The 15,011-nt window shown below is 40.3% G+C and overlaps 1 protein-coding gene across 1 annotated transcript in view; it reads left to right on the forward strand.

The window, feature by feature from the left end:
- Positions 1-15,011, forward strand: part of LOC132864430 (tripartite motif-containing protein 16-like) — a 64,039-nt gene that overhangs the window by 31,432 nt on the left and 17,596 nt on the right. Inside the window, exons 2-4 of the mRNA XM_060897846.1 lie at positions 850-945; positions 2,614-2,847; positions 3,034-3,193. Of these exons, the coding sequence (XP_060753829.1) occupies positions 850-945; positions 2,614-2,847; positions 3,034-3,193 (490 nt within the window). The remainder of the gene's footprint in view (positions 1-849; positions 946-2,613; positions 2,848-3,033; positions 3,194-15,011) is intronic.

A 15,011-nucleotide genomic window follows, 5' to 3' on the forward strand; every position in this document is an offset into this window, starting at 1 on the left:
TCCCAGTCTTGGGCTTTAACGTGTTTCCCCAGTAAAGTTTTAAGCTTCATTAATCCCATTCTCTGATCTCTATCTTGACAAACAACTAACAGGTTACCATCTTTTAACGTTGTGACGGAGCGAACTTCACCTACTTGCCTATAAATGGCTTCACTGACTTTCAATGGGTTTAGTATACAAGGGGTTTGAAATCGGATCACAACTTTAACATCAGTCCTCGATCTTTTCGCTTCATCTTGTTTAGCTTTCACCTTTCTTTTCTTCGATGCTCTTTGAACCAAATTCCATTTACCTGACTTATCTTCACCTTCACTTTTATAGTACTCTCACTGTCATTCTCTTCTGAAAACTCCTTCAAATCATTAGTTTCACACTCATCTAGAACTCCTTTCAGTCCATGATCGCACCCCAGTCCACCAAACACCAGTTGCAATGAATCTGGCGGCTCTTTCACATTCCTGGAAGCACTCATCGCGTTTTTTCTCAGATCAGTCTGTCTGTGAATCCCATTGAAAGTCACAGCTGCCTTTTGAACAGTGTCACTACAGAGAATATTGCTGAACTACCTTGATGTTTCTGTCACACAAATAACATTGATATAACAATCAGTTGCCATTTTCACAGAACACTAAACTTATAATATCATAAGTGGTGCAAACATATGAAGATAGAAGTTACTTCATTTTGGGTGTCTTTTAATTTTAGTTAGTTCAAGAGGCCATATTTCTAGTTTTCATTGAAATGTTTTTATTGACACTTTTTTTATTTAGTTTTTTTTTTTTTCTTTTTGGCTATAATTCTGTAGATGATGATGAAATGTATTTAAAATGAATTTTTATTTGGTCTCAGAATGAGCTAAAGGAGGAGCAGATGAAATCCCAGCAGAGGATCCAGGAGAAGCAGAAGGAGGTGCAGGAGCTGAAACAGGCTGTCGACACTATTAAGGTCAGGAGTGAAGAGTAGCTGTGTTTCCATTAACCTGCTTAAAGGAGATGCGCAGAACCATGGCCTCATTTTTTGTTTATAAACGCCTTGAGACCCCAAGAATGGCACAGGAATAGTTTTAAGCGTTAACAATAAATCTAATATCGTAATATTTATGATTAAAATGATTCATATAGGTAGCAGCCTGAGTGAATGACCTTGACGTCCGTAACGTCACAGCAGGAAGGCTATCGGTCTCATCGCCATTTCTGCTATACTAAAACACAGAGCTAACTGCAACTTCCAGCTTCCATTTTGAGCTAATTTATTGCCATGTCACGTAGATGTGTTGCTGGCCGGTGCAGCAACATGACAGAAGGTGGATTTATGTTGCATTCATGGACCAAGAATTTTCAAACTGCAAAGATTTGGATGCATTTTGCGAGAAGTTCACAGGCACATTGGGCGCCTACAAAGTGGGCTCTGCACATTTTACTGAAGACTCGTATGAAACCTCTGATCTGTTGAGGAGCATTGGCTATAAGCCCATTTTGAAAGAGGGTGCAGTACCAATAATTAAATAAAACTACAACAAAAGGAAAATATATATATATATTTTTAAAGGAAAGTAAGTTCAGCGGCACCAGCTCTCCCACAGTTTGAGCCGAGGGTTGTTGGTAAAACCCAGGATGGCACGGGACGTGACATATTATCGCTCAGGCAGTGACCTCCCTGCGGTTGTTGCTAAAACCGGCGATGTCCCGTCCCAGGTTTTAGTAATTGCCTGATCCGCGCAGTAATGGTGGAGTACTTAGTATGGAGAAAAGGGAGAATGAGTGGAGCAGACGTCTGATTTCTAAACTGGATATTGCTGCCATCTCGCCCTTGCATGGAAGAAGCGAATGAACGGCGAACTGAATGAACAACTGAACGTTAGATTGTTTTGAAACAATCAGCCACAAGATCGGCTTTCAAGAAGCGAGAACACAGACGGGTAAGCTCCGACTCTCATTTGGATACAAAACAACATGTTGTTTACCTGCATTTAGATTAATACATGCAACTTGTATTGTGTATTTAAGTTACTGGTATAAGATTTATTTAATTTGCTTCAGAATGTGATTGTCTCAGTTCATCTTATTATTTAATGAGCCTTTTACATTTTATCAGTAAAAATGGATGCATGTACATGTATGTTGCATAAGTTATAACACCTATCCTGTTTTAATGAGAGTCAACCCACAATCAATGAAGTCAAATCAGTCTTAGTTGAGCAAGTCGGTAACGGTATTTCTTACTTTCACCATAAATTTTTATTTATATGACTTTGGTCTATAGCTGTCAAAGGCCTCGGCCTTAAAACCGGTTCCCGCAGTGACGTCACGCGCTCAGGGCTGGCTGGCTCAGCGGGGCAGCTCCAATGCCAAATTTGCAGTCTATTTTAACTCTTAAAAATATTTTTTTAATTCCCATTTATGCAGCATACAAGAGTCAAGGATGAAGATACTATGCACTCAAATTTATTTAAAAATAAAGGTTCTGCGTATCTCCTTTAAATAGTGAAATAAAAAAACCAAAGAATGAAAACACAGAGTTAAAAAAAAAAAAAAGAACTCAAATATCTCGAGCGAGAGTTTATTTTTAGAGAGTATCCCATTAGATCTTCATCGTGTGTGTGTGTTCTAACAGGTGTGTTCACAGACAGCAGTAGATGACAGTGAGAGGATCTTTACTGAGATGATCAGCTCCATGGAGAAAAAGCGCTCGGTGGTGACGGAGCTGATCAGAGCTCAGGAGAAAGCTGAACTGAGTCGAGCTGAACGACTCCTGAAGCAACTGGAGCAGGAGATTGCTGATCTTCAGAGGAGAGTCACTGAGCTGGAGCAGCTTTCACACACACATGATCACATCCACTTCCTCCAGGTAACACTCACTGTCTGATCTACAGAGGGCGCTGTTCCTCACAAAGTTTCCTCCTAAAAGCTCATTACAGCAACAATAAATGTTCCTGTCTGAGATCCCAAGTGTGTCTTTGGTCTGATTCAGTCTGAGATTCATTCGTTCCTCTCCTACACTTTTCTCCTTCTCTATTCTGTTTCCTCTCTGTAGAGTTTCCCGTCTCTCTGTGTTTCTCCTGGATGTGACGACTCACCCAGCTTCACTGTCAATCAACATCTCTCATTTGATGGAGTGAGGAAATCTCTCTCAGATCTGAAAAAACGAGTCGAGGAAATCTGTGAGGAGGAATTCAACAAAATCCATCCACAAGGTAAACAAACAAACATTTGTTCTGTATCACAGTAAAGAGGGCCATAAAATTCATATAACAGAAATAAAATGTAAGCATGAACAAAACTGCATCAAATCACAAAGCATTAGTATTAGCCTCAGAAATTACATGTACAAATTACAAATACATTTCCCAGATAAACAGGACCTTAATCACAAATCCACAAACTAATCTTATTGAACTTTACACATAAGAAATATGATGAACATTAGATCAGAACCGAGGCCTTAATTCCTCCATAAAATCCATAAGAAATGGGGGTGTAACGATTCGTTTTAACAACGATTCGATTCGAATCACGATTCGTGGTTGCCAATACGATTCAAGGACGATTTTGGTTCATTTAGAATGATACGATCCAAAACGATTCAGTGACTTGAAATCGATTCAGTAACTTTTTCGCCAAAAATTAAACCAGTGTGACTGAAATAAATACCTGGATACTGGACAGTGCAGGTGAAGTTTTCTAGATTCCTGTTTCTTGTAAGGGAATCAGGTATAATTATGGATATAAACAAACAAGTAAACAACAATTAGTGGCAAATGCATTGACATTTGAATTAAGTGCAACCAACACTTTAGGTTGAAGAAATAATAATACTTCTAAAACAGCTTTTGTTTTTCCAACACACACACTGTTGGGGTTCACCCAGAAAGAGACCCCGATTCCTTCATGAGCCCCCTCAGATCTGAGGACGAGAATGATCAGGTCGAGAGAAACAGACAAGGGAACACCAGAGAGTTCACATGCCAGTTTATTCGCACAGTCACTTCGTCAAAGATGAAAGATTACAAACACCTTTTATAACAAATCATAATCTCTCCAAACGGCTATTGTGTCTGTCAAATGTGTGTGTGTTTGTATATGACCTCAGAGAGGGGTGTGTGTGTGTGTGTGTGTGTGTGTGTGTCTATGGGAGGGTGTGAGTGAGTGACATCATTTTGATATCTGTGTCTATGTGCTAGGTCGGCAAATCACATCTTAATTCCATATGTATGTGTGTGTGAATGAAACCTTCAATCATAAGCAAAATAATATTTCAGCAATTCAGCAATTTCATTTACGTACGTCAAAGAGCGTGAGATGTTTTTATGACAATGTTTTAAACAAAGACTATGTTTGGTCTAACAAAAAGGTCAGGCTACACAGGAACAGTTTAAAATCACTGCCATAGTATATGCAATAATCCAAAATAATAAAGGCTCTAAAAAGCTCTAAAATATACTATAAAAAGCTCTAAAATATACTATAAGTAATATATACTATAATATATACTATAATAATATATACTATAACTATACTATAAAAATATAATATAAGAGTCTTAACTCTTTGTTCAGCAATAAGGCTACCATTACATCCAACATTAAAGTGTGTGTGTGGGTCGATCTGACACTAAAACAGACCTTGGTGGGTCCTTCAGACACTTCTCTGTTCAAAATACACATTTCATAAACAAAATGTTCCCAAACAATGTCCAGCCGAGACAGAAGGTCATTTTTAACTGAACCTTAAGTTAACTCTTAATTTTGTCACCATTTTAATAATCATACTTATAAGAATAATAAGAATAATACTTATATAAACCTAACAATCCCCCCTTTGATAATAGTATCACTATTATCAAATCCTATTATCACCTCATGATCATATATGTGATTACATCGAGAATTAATCCTGAGTTAATCTTTGCCCTTCTTGACGTATATTGGTGCTCAGAGGGCGGGCATGCCCAATCAGCCCTCGTCCCACCTCACCGGAGCTTAGAGAAACTCAAAACCTCTTAATTCCCAAATACACTTCCTTCAGAGTAATTTGTTCTAAAACAGTGAGGGGAAAAATGAAATTAGAAGGCATATCGACCTATAGTGAGAACAGAGTCCTGTAAGAATACAGAGTTTCAGAGCATAGAGATGTGTAATAATAGTAGAAAACAGCATCAGATGAAAGACATAACACATTCGTGTGGTGTGCGCTTGTGCAGTCCAGTTAGCGAAGTTAGTCCAGAAGATGTTGTCTCGAAGTCCAGCTCGAGCGGGTAACCCTGCCCCGAGCAATGAAGTGGTCCTGAAGGCTCGAGCGGGTAACCCTGCCCCGAGCAAAGATGAAGCAGTCACGAAGGCTCGGGCGGGTAGCCCTGCCCCGAGCAACAATGAAGTCACGAAATCCGTGATGAGGACTGTCATGGTTGTAGTGAGGATGATTGGTTCCAAACGGGGCGCAAGATCTCTCTTTGTTCACAACGTCTTGAGGATTCTCAGTCGAATCTGTGTAGAGCTCAGAAATAGAGAGAGAGAGAACTGGCCAGAGGGAGACTAGATAGGGACACAAAAAGCGTTAATAGCAGCAAACTTGTTATTGTAACACAACTTTGTTATGGAGCCTTCTTCAATCGCGTGGCATGGATCCACTGTGGAAAAGATCAGTTAAAACAGCAGCAAAAGTAATGGCGACTACGTCTGCAGGCCCATTATATTGTTTTCCCAATTGTCCAAATCATTACTTTAAAAAGTCACACCAGCACCTGTCTCCCACGTGAAAGGGGTGTGTGGTGGAGATAATATTGTATTATTGACCTTGGTACAAATTTTATGCAACTTATCTATAAGGGCTGCAGAATACTCATCCATATGCATTTTCAAATCAGAGGTACCCGGAGCCGGAGTTCCCTTCTTCCAGGGGAGAACTTTATTCCCAAAAATAATTTCTTGGTGTCACACGAATTTCAGCCAGAATGAATTATGGATTACAGAACCAAACCTGTGTCCTGCATGACCTTAATTAATTTGTCTTTCAATGTTCGATTAGTACGTTCTACGATACCAGAGGATTGAGGAATGTGAAAACACCAGTTTAGTTTAGAGATACTTACAAAGGTTTTGTGTGACTTTTGAGGTGAAAGGGGTACCCTTGTCGGAATCTATGGCATTTGAAACCCCATAACTATAACAATAATTATTATTATTGATTTCTTATTATTTTATTCTTGTTGTTTCATTGTTCTGCTTTTACTGTTTGTTTGTTTGTTTGTTTGTTTGTTTTTACTGTCCAGTGTTCTTAGGTACCTTGAAAGGCACTTATAAATAAAATGTATCATTATTATTATTATTATAACTAGGTATCAAAACGAGTAACTACCTTCGTGTTCTCTCGAGAACAGGGAAAAACTTCTACCCATTTAGAGAATTTGTCCACAATCAAGATGACAAAAATCAAATGAGAAAGAAAGAGCGTATGTCTTATGCAGAATATCAGGCTGATATTGATTGAACACACAGAATAACCACAGAGGTGTGATAATATTATAAATTATAAAACAAGAACCATCTGAGGGTTTTGAACAAGAACCATCAACAAAAATTATACCTGATACTAGTAGTATGTACGATTTTTAGACAGACAATATCAATGTCATCCCAAGCATCATCCCGAGAATTAAGGAGGCGTGCGAGAGCGCGACCTACATTATCAAAAGAGGATGTGACACGAATTTCGAGATTGTTAGTAGAACAGAGAATAAATAGTCATATGTTAATCTAATTATCTATTAAATTACTGATTAATGAATTTAATGGGTCTGTCAATTTTGCAACACCTGTTTAACTTGGTGTGACGAGTGCGAGATTAATGGGTGAGACAAAACCCAATCCGCATCTAAAACCATCAAAGCACATGCGGAGACAGCCCCCAGACACGCAGGTAAGCCTTGAGCAACAATGTCTAATGTTTTGGATAAAAACGCACAATGATGCACCTCCCCCCCCCTCATGGCCCCCAGAGGCCGTGCCCCGGTGTCCACAGGCATAGAGGTGGAAGGGCTTGAAGTGAGCAGGTAACCCAGGGGCGGAACAAAGGGTGCTTCTGAGGGAGTGATAAGCGACCACCATAGCGTCAGTCCAGGTCAAAGGATGTTGCAGTGGAGGAGGTTTTGTGTCTAGAATGACAGCCTTGAGAAAGTTCAAAACTTCAAAAGTTCAAATACTTAAGTGTCCATACAATATTGCAGCTTGGTTCTGGAAACCTTAAAGCCCTTATGCGCCAGATGTTGGAGCAGGCGCAAGTGTCACCAGCAGACACCAGAACACACAGACCACAGAGTCCTGAGGGAGGGAGAAGGTCACAGAGCACGTTATGAATTACAGCTGAAAAAAAAAAACAGCAGGAGAGTCAAATGAAACCTTGAGTCCAAACACTATCTCCTCATGTGCGTGAAAAAAAAAGGCAGAACAGAGATCATTAATTTTCATTAATGGAAAAACAGCAATGATGAGCAGGAACCTGTGACATTACAGAAGAAACAATCAATTCATTAATCTTACGTAAATCTTGTGTAAAACGCCAGGTACGAACTGGTGCACGGTCTCACCACGCCTAGAAGAGACTGTAGGATGACATGGATCCAGAGAGAGAGGTATTGCTTATTATAAACAGGATGCACATGAATAGTTTCATGTTTTGTGTAGTTTCATGTCAATTTAAGTTCCAGGTTGCAGTGCAACAAAATGCGGAAAGGTTCAAGGACAATGAGTACTTATACAAGCCAATGTATCATAATCATGATAATTTATGAAGTTTTTTCTTAATGGTTAAACAAAGATAAACCCAAGTCTCCGATTTATAAACAAAAAGTTATTCAAGTAAACGTTTGTTAACTGTTTCTTGCTGAAAAAAAAATTATGGTTAACTAAATACATTAAAAGCCTATCTATTCCATATCCTCTGTGGTTTTTAAAGGCAAAAGTATGGAGGTTTAAAACTCAGCAAACAGTTAATCAGAGCATTTCATATCAATAGTTCGAAATTATGAGGAACATGTTTAAGCTTAGCCTCATAAGTAGCAATAAGTTTAAAGAAAGATAAGGAGATAAAAAACAGGGCAAATTGAAATGACAAACAATTTCACTGAATGTAATTTGAATAAAATTGAATAGCTGATAAGCACTCTTTGTTTGATTCAATATGTGACAGAGACTCAAAATACATTTTTAATTCAATTAACAGTATTAATTGGTTGTCTGTCTTGGACATTTTGACTTTATGTATATGGAATTTACCTAATAATATAAGGAGATTACTTATTAAATTTATTATTGTGAGAGAGTGCCAAAAATAATGATTTTCTCTGCTCATTGCAGAGTTCTGTGGCTGTCCTTGCCTACTGTTCTTGCATGAGTTATTTGTTTATATTATAGCTATCTGTAACAGTCTGGGAGCCCTTATCTCAATGCTGACTGAGAAAGAGACAGAGCATATTGCTACGGAGCTAATTTCATGCTTCCCAGACAAGACAAGTCCACATTTCGCTAAAACGCGTCAGAAACAGGAGTATATAGGATATTTAAAGGTTAGAATTACATATGATTAATAAAAATACCACTACACCAGCGGCGGTGAGAGCGCCGAATCCTAACCACTAGACCACCACACGATCAGTTTTAAAATGTTTTAGATCAACATTAAACATTAGGTTAAACATTAAACTTTTCGGCATTTCCATTCACACGTAGGGTAAATATATTTGATACCTTTTATTATGCCTTTAAACAGGAAGTGGTATAATACTCAATATTTTAAAAATGATTCCTGATAAATATAAAGTGATATTTGATTTGGCTAAATTAATCAAACTCCAAGCCTTAAATATATTTCTTCTGTTTTTACCATGTCTGTTTAATTTAATTGAATGTTTTAAAAATGGTTTTTGTGTTGTATTTGCTTGTACAGTTATTTCATTATTTAAGGTCTGAACGCATAGAATTACTGCCCAAATCTGATAAGATGAGAGTTTTGCTCTAAAGAGCTGCTTTTTCTTTTATCCAGTGCGCATGCCCAGTTCACAAGCATCATGGGAACTGGAGTTCTCATAATTTTGAAAATTTCGTATTCATCATTTATAAGATCTAGACATGAAACTGCATTAATAGCTGCACTATTAATTATTAAAACGCATTAATAGTCTTGTAGAGTGCTCGCGGACCTGTTCAGAGATCACCTCGCGGACCACTCGTGACTTTCCTGATAACCTTCCAGTTACAAGTTTCGGACTATCAACACACAAGGAATATAAAATAAAATGCAGATGATCTACTCACCAAACGCTGAAACTAATTGATTAAGAAGCAGATTTTTCCTCTGATGATGTTAAGGGAAGAGGATCTCTTCTCTTGGGTTTCTAACAGTGATGAGATTCACAAACGATTCGGATCTTTTTCGGGACGAAACATAAATGACTCGATCGAGCGAATCGATACAGACGCATCAACGGCATTTGTGGAGTTCATGCACACGTAATGGGTTGAGGAAAGTTCATACTTTAATTTCATGCAGCATGAAAGTGTGATTATTGTTTACAATTTGAAAACAGGAATACAAATAAGGTTTCCGTAGTTTCTGAGTCAAGAATCAAGAGTGAATCAAGTAAATTGATTCACACGCATGCGAGTTTGTTCTAAAGAATCGATTCAGTGAAGCTTTCTTTGAGATTAAAATGCACAATATACAGAATGTCCGTATTTTATACGGATTTGAGTCAATAAACATAGTATACGGGCGTACAAATAAAGTTATACGGATTCTTTTTAACAAAAAAAAAAAACACTTCAATATTTATTTAGAGAAAAGAGCACATAACATTTACACTTTGTGGTTTTTTTGTCAAACATTGAAGCTTGTATTCATTCTTAAAGTTTATTGAATAAAAAGTACCTGGGATATATCATTGTTAATTATCATTCAAATTTCAGGTAAATCATTTTAATTTGCATCTTATAAGGATTTTATAAGGGAAATAAGGACTTTGGAAGTTGGTTATACAGGTTTGATTGACCAAAGGTTTAACATTTATGCACACCAGGAACACAGTTCTAACTGTTCATGTCCAGAGTACTGATTTGTTGTTTCATTATTTTGTGCATATCCAGTAATGCCTTATATAAATGCTAAAACAATTAAAGAGACATTACACAGCTCCCAGAGATTGCAAATACCTGGATGAGGATAAATCAAAACTGAGCCGGCCAAATTGTCTAGAATCTGTGTAGAATGCTAAACCACATCCAATCCCGTGGGTTTTTCTCGGGGTCCGGGTACCTTAATACAATAATACAATTAATATAATACAATTAATATAATACAATTTTTCCCCCCATGGTGGCTGCACGAAGGAATCAAAGATTAAAAGCGCGCTCTTCTCGTGACAGTTCTCCCCCTTGGAGTGTCTTCACGAGGCTCACCGTCCCGTAAACAAATTACGAGGTTTACCAGCCCAATCCCGTGGCTCTACTAGCCCCGTCACGTCCCGTAGACAAAAGTCTAAAAGGTCTACGAGGTTCCAAAACGTCCCGTGCCTCTACACGAGGTTTACCAACCTGAATTATGGGTCTCTTTTTTTTTTTTAATTACTACCAACCAGGCGGCAACCAATCAATAACCAATCAAATTATAAATTAAAATTAAAATAATTTACTTAAAATAATTTACTCACCTGGTTGGCAGTATCCCACTTCTGACACCAAATTGTTGGGGTTCACCCAGAAAGAGACCCCGATTCCTTCATGAGCTCCCTCAGATCTGAGGACGAGAATGATCAGGTCGAGAGAAACAGACAAGGGAACACCAGAGAGTTCACATGTCAGTTTATTCGCACAGTCACTTCGTCAAAGATGAAAGATTACAAACACCTTTTATAACAAATCATAATCTCTCCAAACGGCTATTGTGTCTGTCAAATGTGTGTGTGTTTGTATATGACCTCAGAGAGGGGTGTGTGTGTGTGTGTGTGTCTATGGGAGGGTGTGAGTGACTGACATCATTTTGATATCTGTGTCTATGTGCTAGGTCAGCAAATCACATCTTAATTCCATATGTATGTGTGTGTGAATGAAACCTTCAATCATAAGCAAAATAATATTTCAGCAATTCAGCAATTTCATTTACGTACGTCAAAGCGCGTGAGATGTTTTTACGACAATGTTTTAAACAAAGACTATGTTTGGTCTAACAAAGAAGTGTTCTTCTCCACTGGACGAAGGTCAGGCTACACAGGAACAGTTTAAAATCACTGCCATAGTATATACAATAATCCAAAATAATAAAGGCTCTAAAAAGCTCTAAAATATACTATAAAAAGCTCTAAAATATACTATAAGTAATATATACTATAATATATACTATAATAATATATACTATAACTATACTATAAAAATATAATATAAGAGTCTTAACTCTTTGTTCAGCAATAAGGCTACCATTACATCCAACATTAAAGTGTGTGTGTGGGTCGATCTGACACTAAAACAGACCTTGGTGGGTCCTTCAGACACTTCTCTGTTCAAAATACACATTTCATAAACAAAATGTTCCCAAACAATGTCCAGCCGAGACAGAAGGTCATTTTTAACTGAACCTTAAGTTAACTCTTAATTTTGTCACCATTTTAATAATCATACTTATAAGAATAATAAGAATAATACTTATATAAACCTAACACACACACACACACACAAAAAAAAAAAAAAAAATATATATATATATATATATATATATATATATATAATCTCCTTCTCACCCCCGGCGGGGGGGTGGTATCCATGTCATCCTCAAGCTCGGGTCCTCTACCAGAGGCCTGGGAGTTTGAGGGTTCTGCGCAGTATCTTCGATGTTCCTAGGACTGCGCTCTTCTGGACTGAGGCTTCAGATGTTGTTCCTGGGATTTGCTGGAGCCACTCTCCCAGTTTGGGGGTTACTGCCCCAAGTGCCCCCACTACCACGGGGACCACGCAACCCTTGACCTTCCACATCCGTTCCAGCTGCTCTTTCAACCCTTGATACTTCTCAAGTTTCTCATGTTCCTTCTTCCTGATGTTGGCGTCAGCTGGGATCGCCACATCTATTACCACCACCCTCTTCTGCTCTTTGTCCACCACCACTATGTCCGGTTGGTTAGCCAGGATCTGTTTGTCAGTCTGGAAGCTGAAGTCCCACAGAACCTTGGCCCTGTTGTTCTCAGCCACCTTCTGTGGTATGGCCCATTGGGACTTGGGTACTTCTATTCCATACTGGTTGCAGATGTTCCTGTATACTATCCCAGCCACTTGGTTGTGCCTCTCCATGTACGCTGATCCAGCTAGCATCTTACACCCTGCTACTATGTGCTGGACTGTTTCAGGGGCTTCTTTGCACAGTCTGCATCTTGGGTCTGATCTACTCTGGTAGATCCTGGCCTCTATGGCTCTTGTGCTTATGGCCTGTTCTTGTGCTGCCATGATTAGTGCCTCTGTGCTGTCTGTCAGTCCTGCATTATCCAGCCACTGGTAGGATTTCTTGATATCAGCCACTTCCTCTATCTGACGGTGGTACATACCATGTAGGGGTTTGTCTCTCCAGGTTGTCTGTTCCTCCTCCTCCTCTGCACTCTCATCAGGGTTCTGCTGCCTGAGACATTCACTTAGCAGTTCATCCTTTGAGGCCATCTTTCTGATGTATTCTTGGATTTTCGATGTTTCGTCCTGGACCGTGGTCTTGATGCTCACTAGCCCTCGGCCTCCCTCTTTCCGCTTAGTGTATAGGCTCAGGGTGCTGGACTTGGGGTGGAACCCTCCATGCATGGTGAGGAGCTTTCTAGTCTTGATATCTGTGGCTTCCATCTCCTCCTTTGGCCAGTTTATGATGCCAGCGGGGTATCTGATGACTGGTAGTGCGTACATGTTGATGGCTCGGACCTTGTTCTTACCATTCAGCTGACTTTTCAGGACCTGCCTTACTCTCTGGAGGTATTTGGCTGTGGTTGACTTCCTTGTGGCTTCTTCATGGTTTCCATTAGCCTGTGGGATGCCAAGGTACTTGTAGCTGTCTTGGATATCACCTATGTTGCCCTCTGGTAGGTCAATCCCCTCAGTCCGGATCATCTTGCCTCTCTTTGAGACCATCCGGCCACACTTGTCCAATCCGAATGACATCCCTATGTCATCGCTGTAGATCCGGGTGGTGTGGATCAGCGAGTCTATTTCTCGCTCGTTCCTGGCATACAGCTTGATGTCATCCATGTAGAGCAGGTGGCTGATTGTTGCCCCACTACGGAATCGGTACCCGTAGCCGCTCTTCATGATGATCTGACTGAGGGGGTTCAGGCCTATGCAGAACAGCAGTGGTGATAGCGCATCTCCTTGGTATATGCCGCACTTGATGTTGACTTGGCCAATGGATTTTGAGTTGGCCTCTAGGGTTGTCTTCCACATTTTCATTGAGTTCTGGATGAAGGTCCTTAGGTTCCTGTTGATCTTATACAGTTCCAGACATTCCAGTATCCATGTGTGTGGCATTGAGTCGTAGGCTTTCTTGTAGTCAATCCAGGCAGTGCACAGGTTGGTCTGTCTCTTCTTACAGTCTCGGGCGACTGTTCTATCAACCAGTAGCTGGTGCTTGGCTCCTCTGGTGTTACTGCCAATCCCTTTCTGTGCCTCGGTCATGTATTGAGCCACATGCTTACTCATAGAGACAGGTAATTGGCCGGTAGTTGGATGGGATGGGTCCCTTCTGGGGGTCCTTCATGATTAGGACTGTCCTGCCTTGGGTTAGCCATTCTGGGTGGGTTCCATCCCTCAGCAGCTGGTTCATCTGTGCTGCTAGGCGTTCATGGAGTGCAGTTAGCTTCTTCAGCCAGTACATATGGATCATATCGGGGCCTGGTGCTGTCCAGCTCTTCATCTTTGACACTCTTTCTTGGACGTCTGCCATTGAGATGGTTACTGGTTCTTGTTCTGGGAGGTTGCTGTGGTCAGCTCTTAGGTCCACTAACCATTGGGCATCGGTGTTGTGTGATGCCGTTCTTTCCCATATGTCTTTCCAGTATTTTTCCACCTCAGCTCTTGGTGGGTCTGACCGGTTGTTGTTCCCCTGCCACTGAGAGTACACCTTGGCTGGTTCAGTGGAGAACAGCTTGTTTATTCTCCTGGCCTCTCCCTCCTTGGTGTATCTCTTCAACCGGGTGGCTGTTTGGCAGTTTCGAGTGCCTCTGGTATGGAGAGTGAGTTGTATTTCCTGGGTGCCCCTTTATTCACCATGTTCCCTTTCTGTAGTTCAGCTAGCTGGCTAACTTCTCTCCGTGCTGCCTTTATCTTGGCCTCTAATCGTCTCTTCCATGGTGGATACTGTTTGTTATGTCCTGAGCCCACCTTGTGTCCAAGCATCTCCATGATTACTGTTGCTGTACTGTGTATCAGCTTGTTGGTCTCAGTGATGGTTCTTGTGGAGATTGTCTTCAGAGCAGCATTCACATCTACTAGTAGATCTTCTGAAGGTACTTGGCAACTCAGCTTCGGTATTCGTCGGGGGCTCCAGGTTTCCAGTTGGGTCACGATCTTCCTTCTCAGGTCAGCAGCTCTTGTGTTGAGGCTGTTAGGTGTTGGGGCTTGGTACCCAATCTCTGGTTGTGGGGATGATGACATCTCCCCGCTGACCTGTCTTCCTGGCTCCCCCTTGCCGTAGCATCATTGTTGTATTTCATTAATCTCTAGTTGTGATAGTAGATTTCGATTACGGATGTTGGAACACTGGGCTAATAGCTGTTTCTTTGTTAGCCTTGATTGTGGGTTTCGAAGTATCCAATGGTCCCACATTCGCTGCATGTATCCCCTCTCTCTGGGACTGCTTGTATAGTAGCATTCCAGCAACTCCATATTTTCTGTCCTCGTCCATCGATGTCTTGTTCCAGTAGCCCATTTCTCATCAGTTTGCCCTGGTTCCCTAGCAACTGACGCAGACCTTGTTGACCCGGGCGACGTCTGAGCCGGTATGACT

This window comes from Neoarius graeffei, chromosome 17, assembly GCF_027579695.1.
Source record: "Neoarius graeffei isolate fNeoGra1 chromosome 17, fNeoGra1.pri, whole genome shotgun sequence".
In the NCBI taxonomy this organism is placed as follows: Eukaryota; Metazoa; Chordata; class Actinopteri; order Siluriformes; family Ariidae; genus Neoarius; species Neoarius graeffei.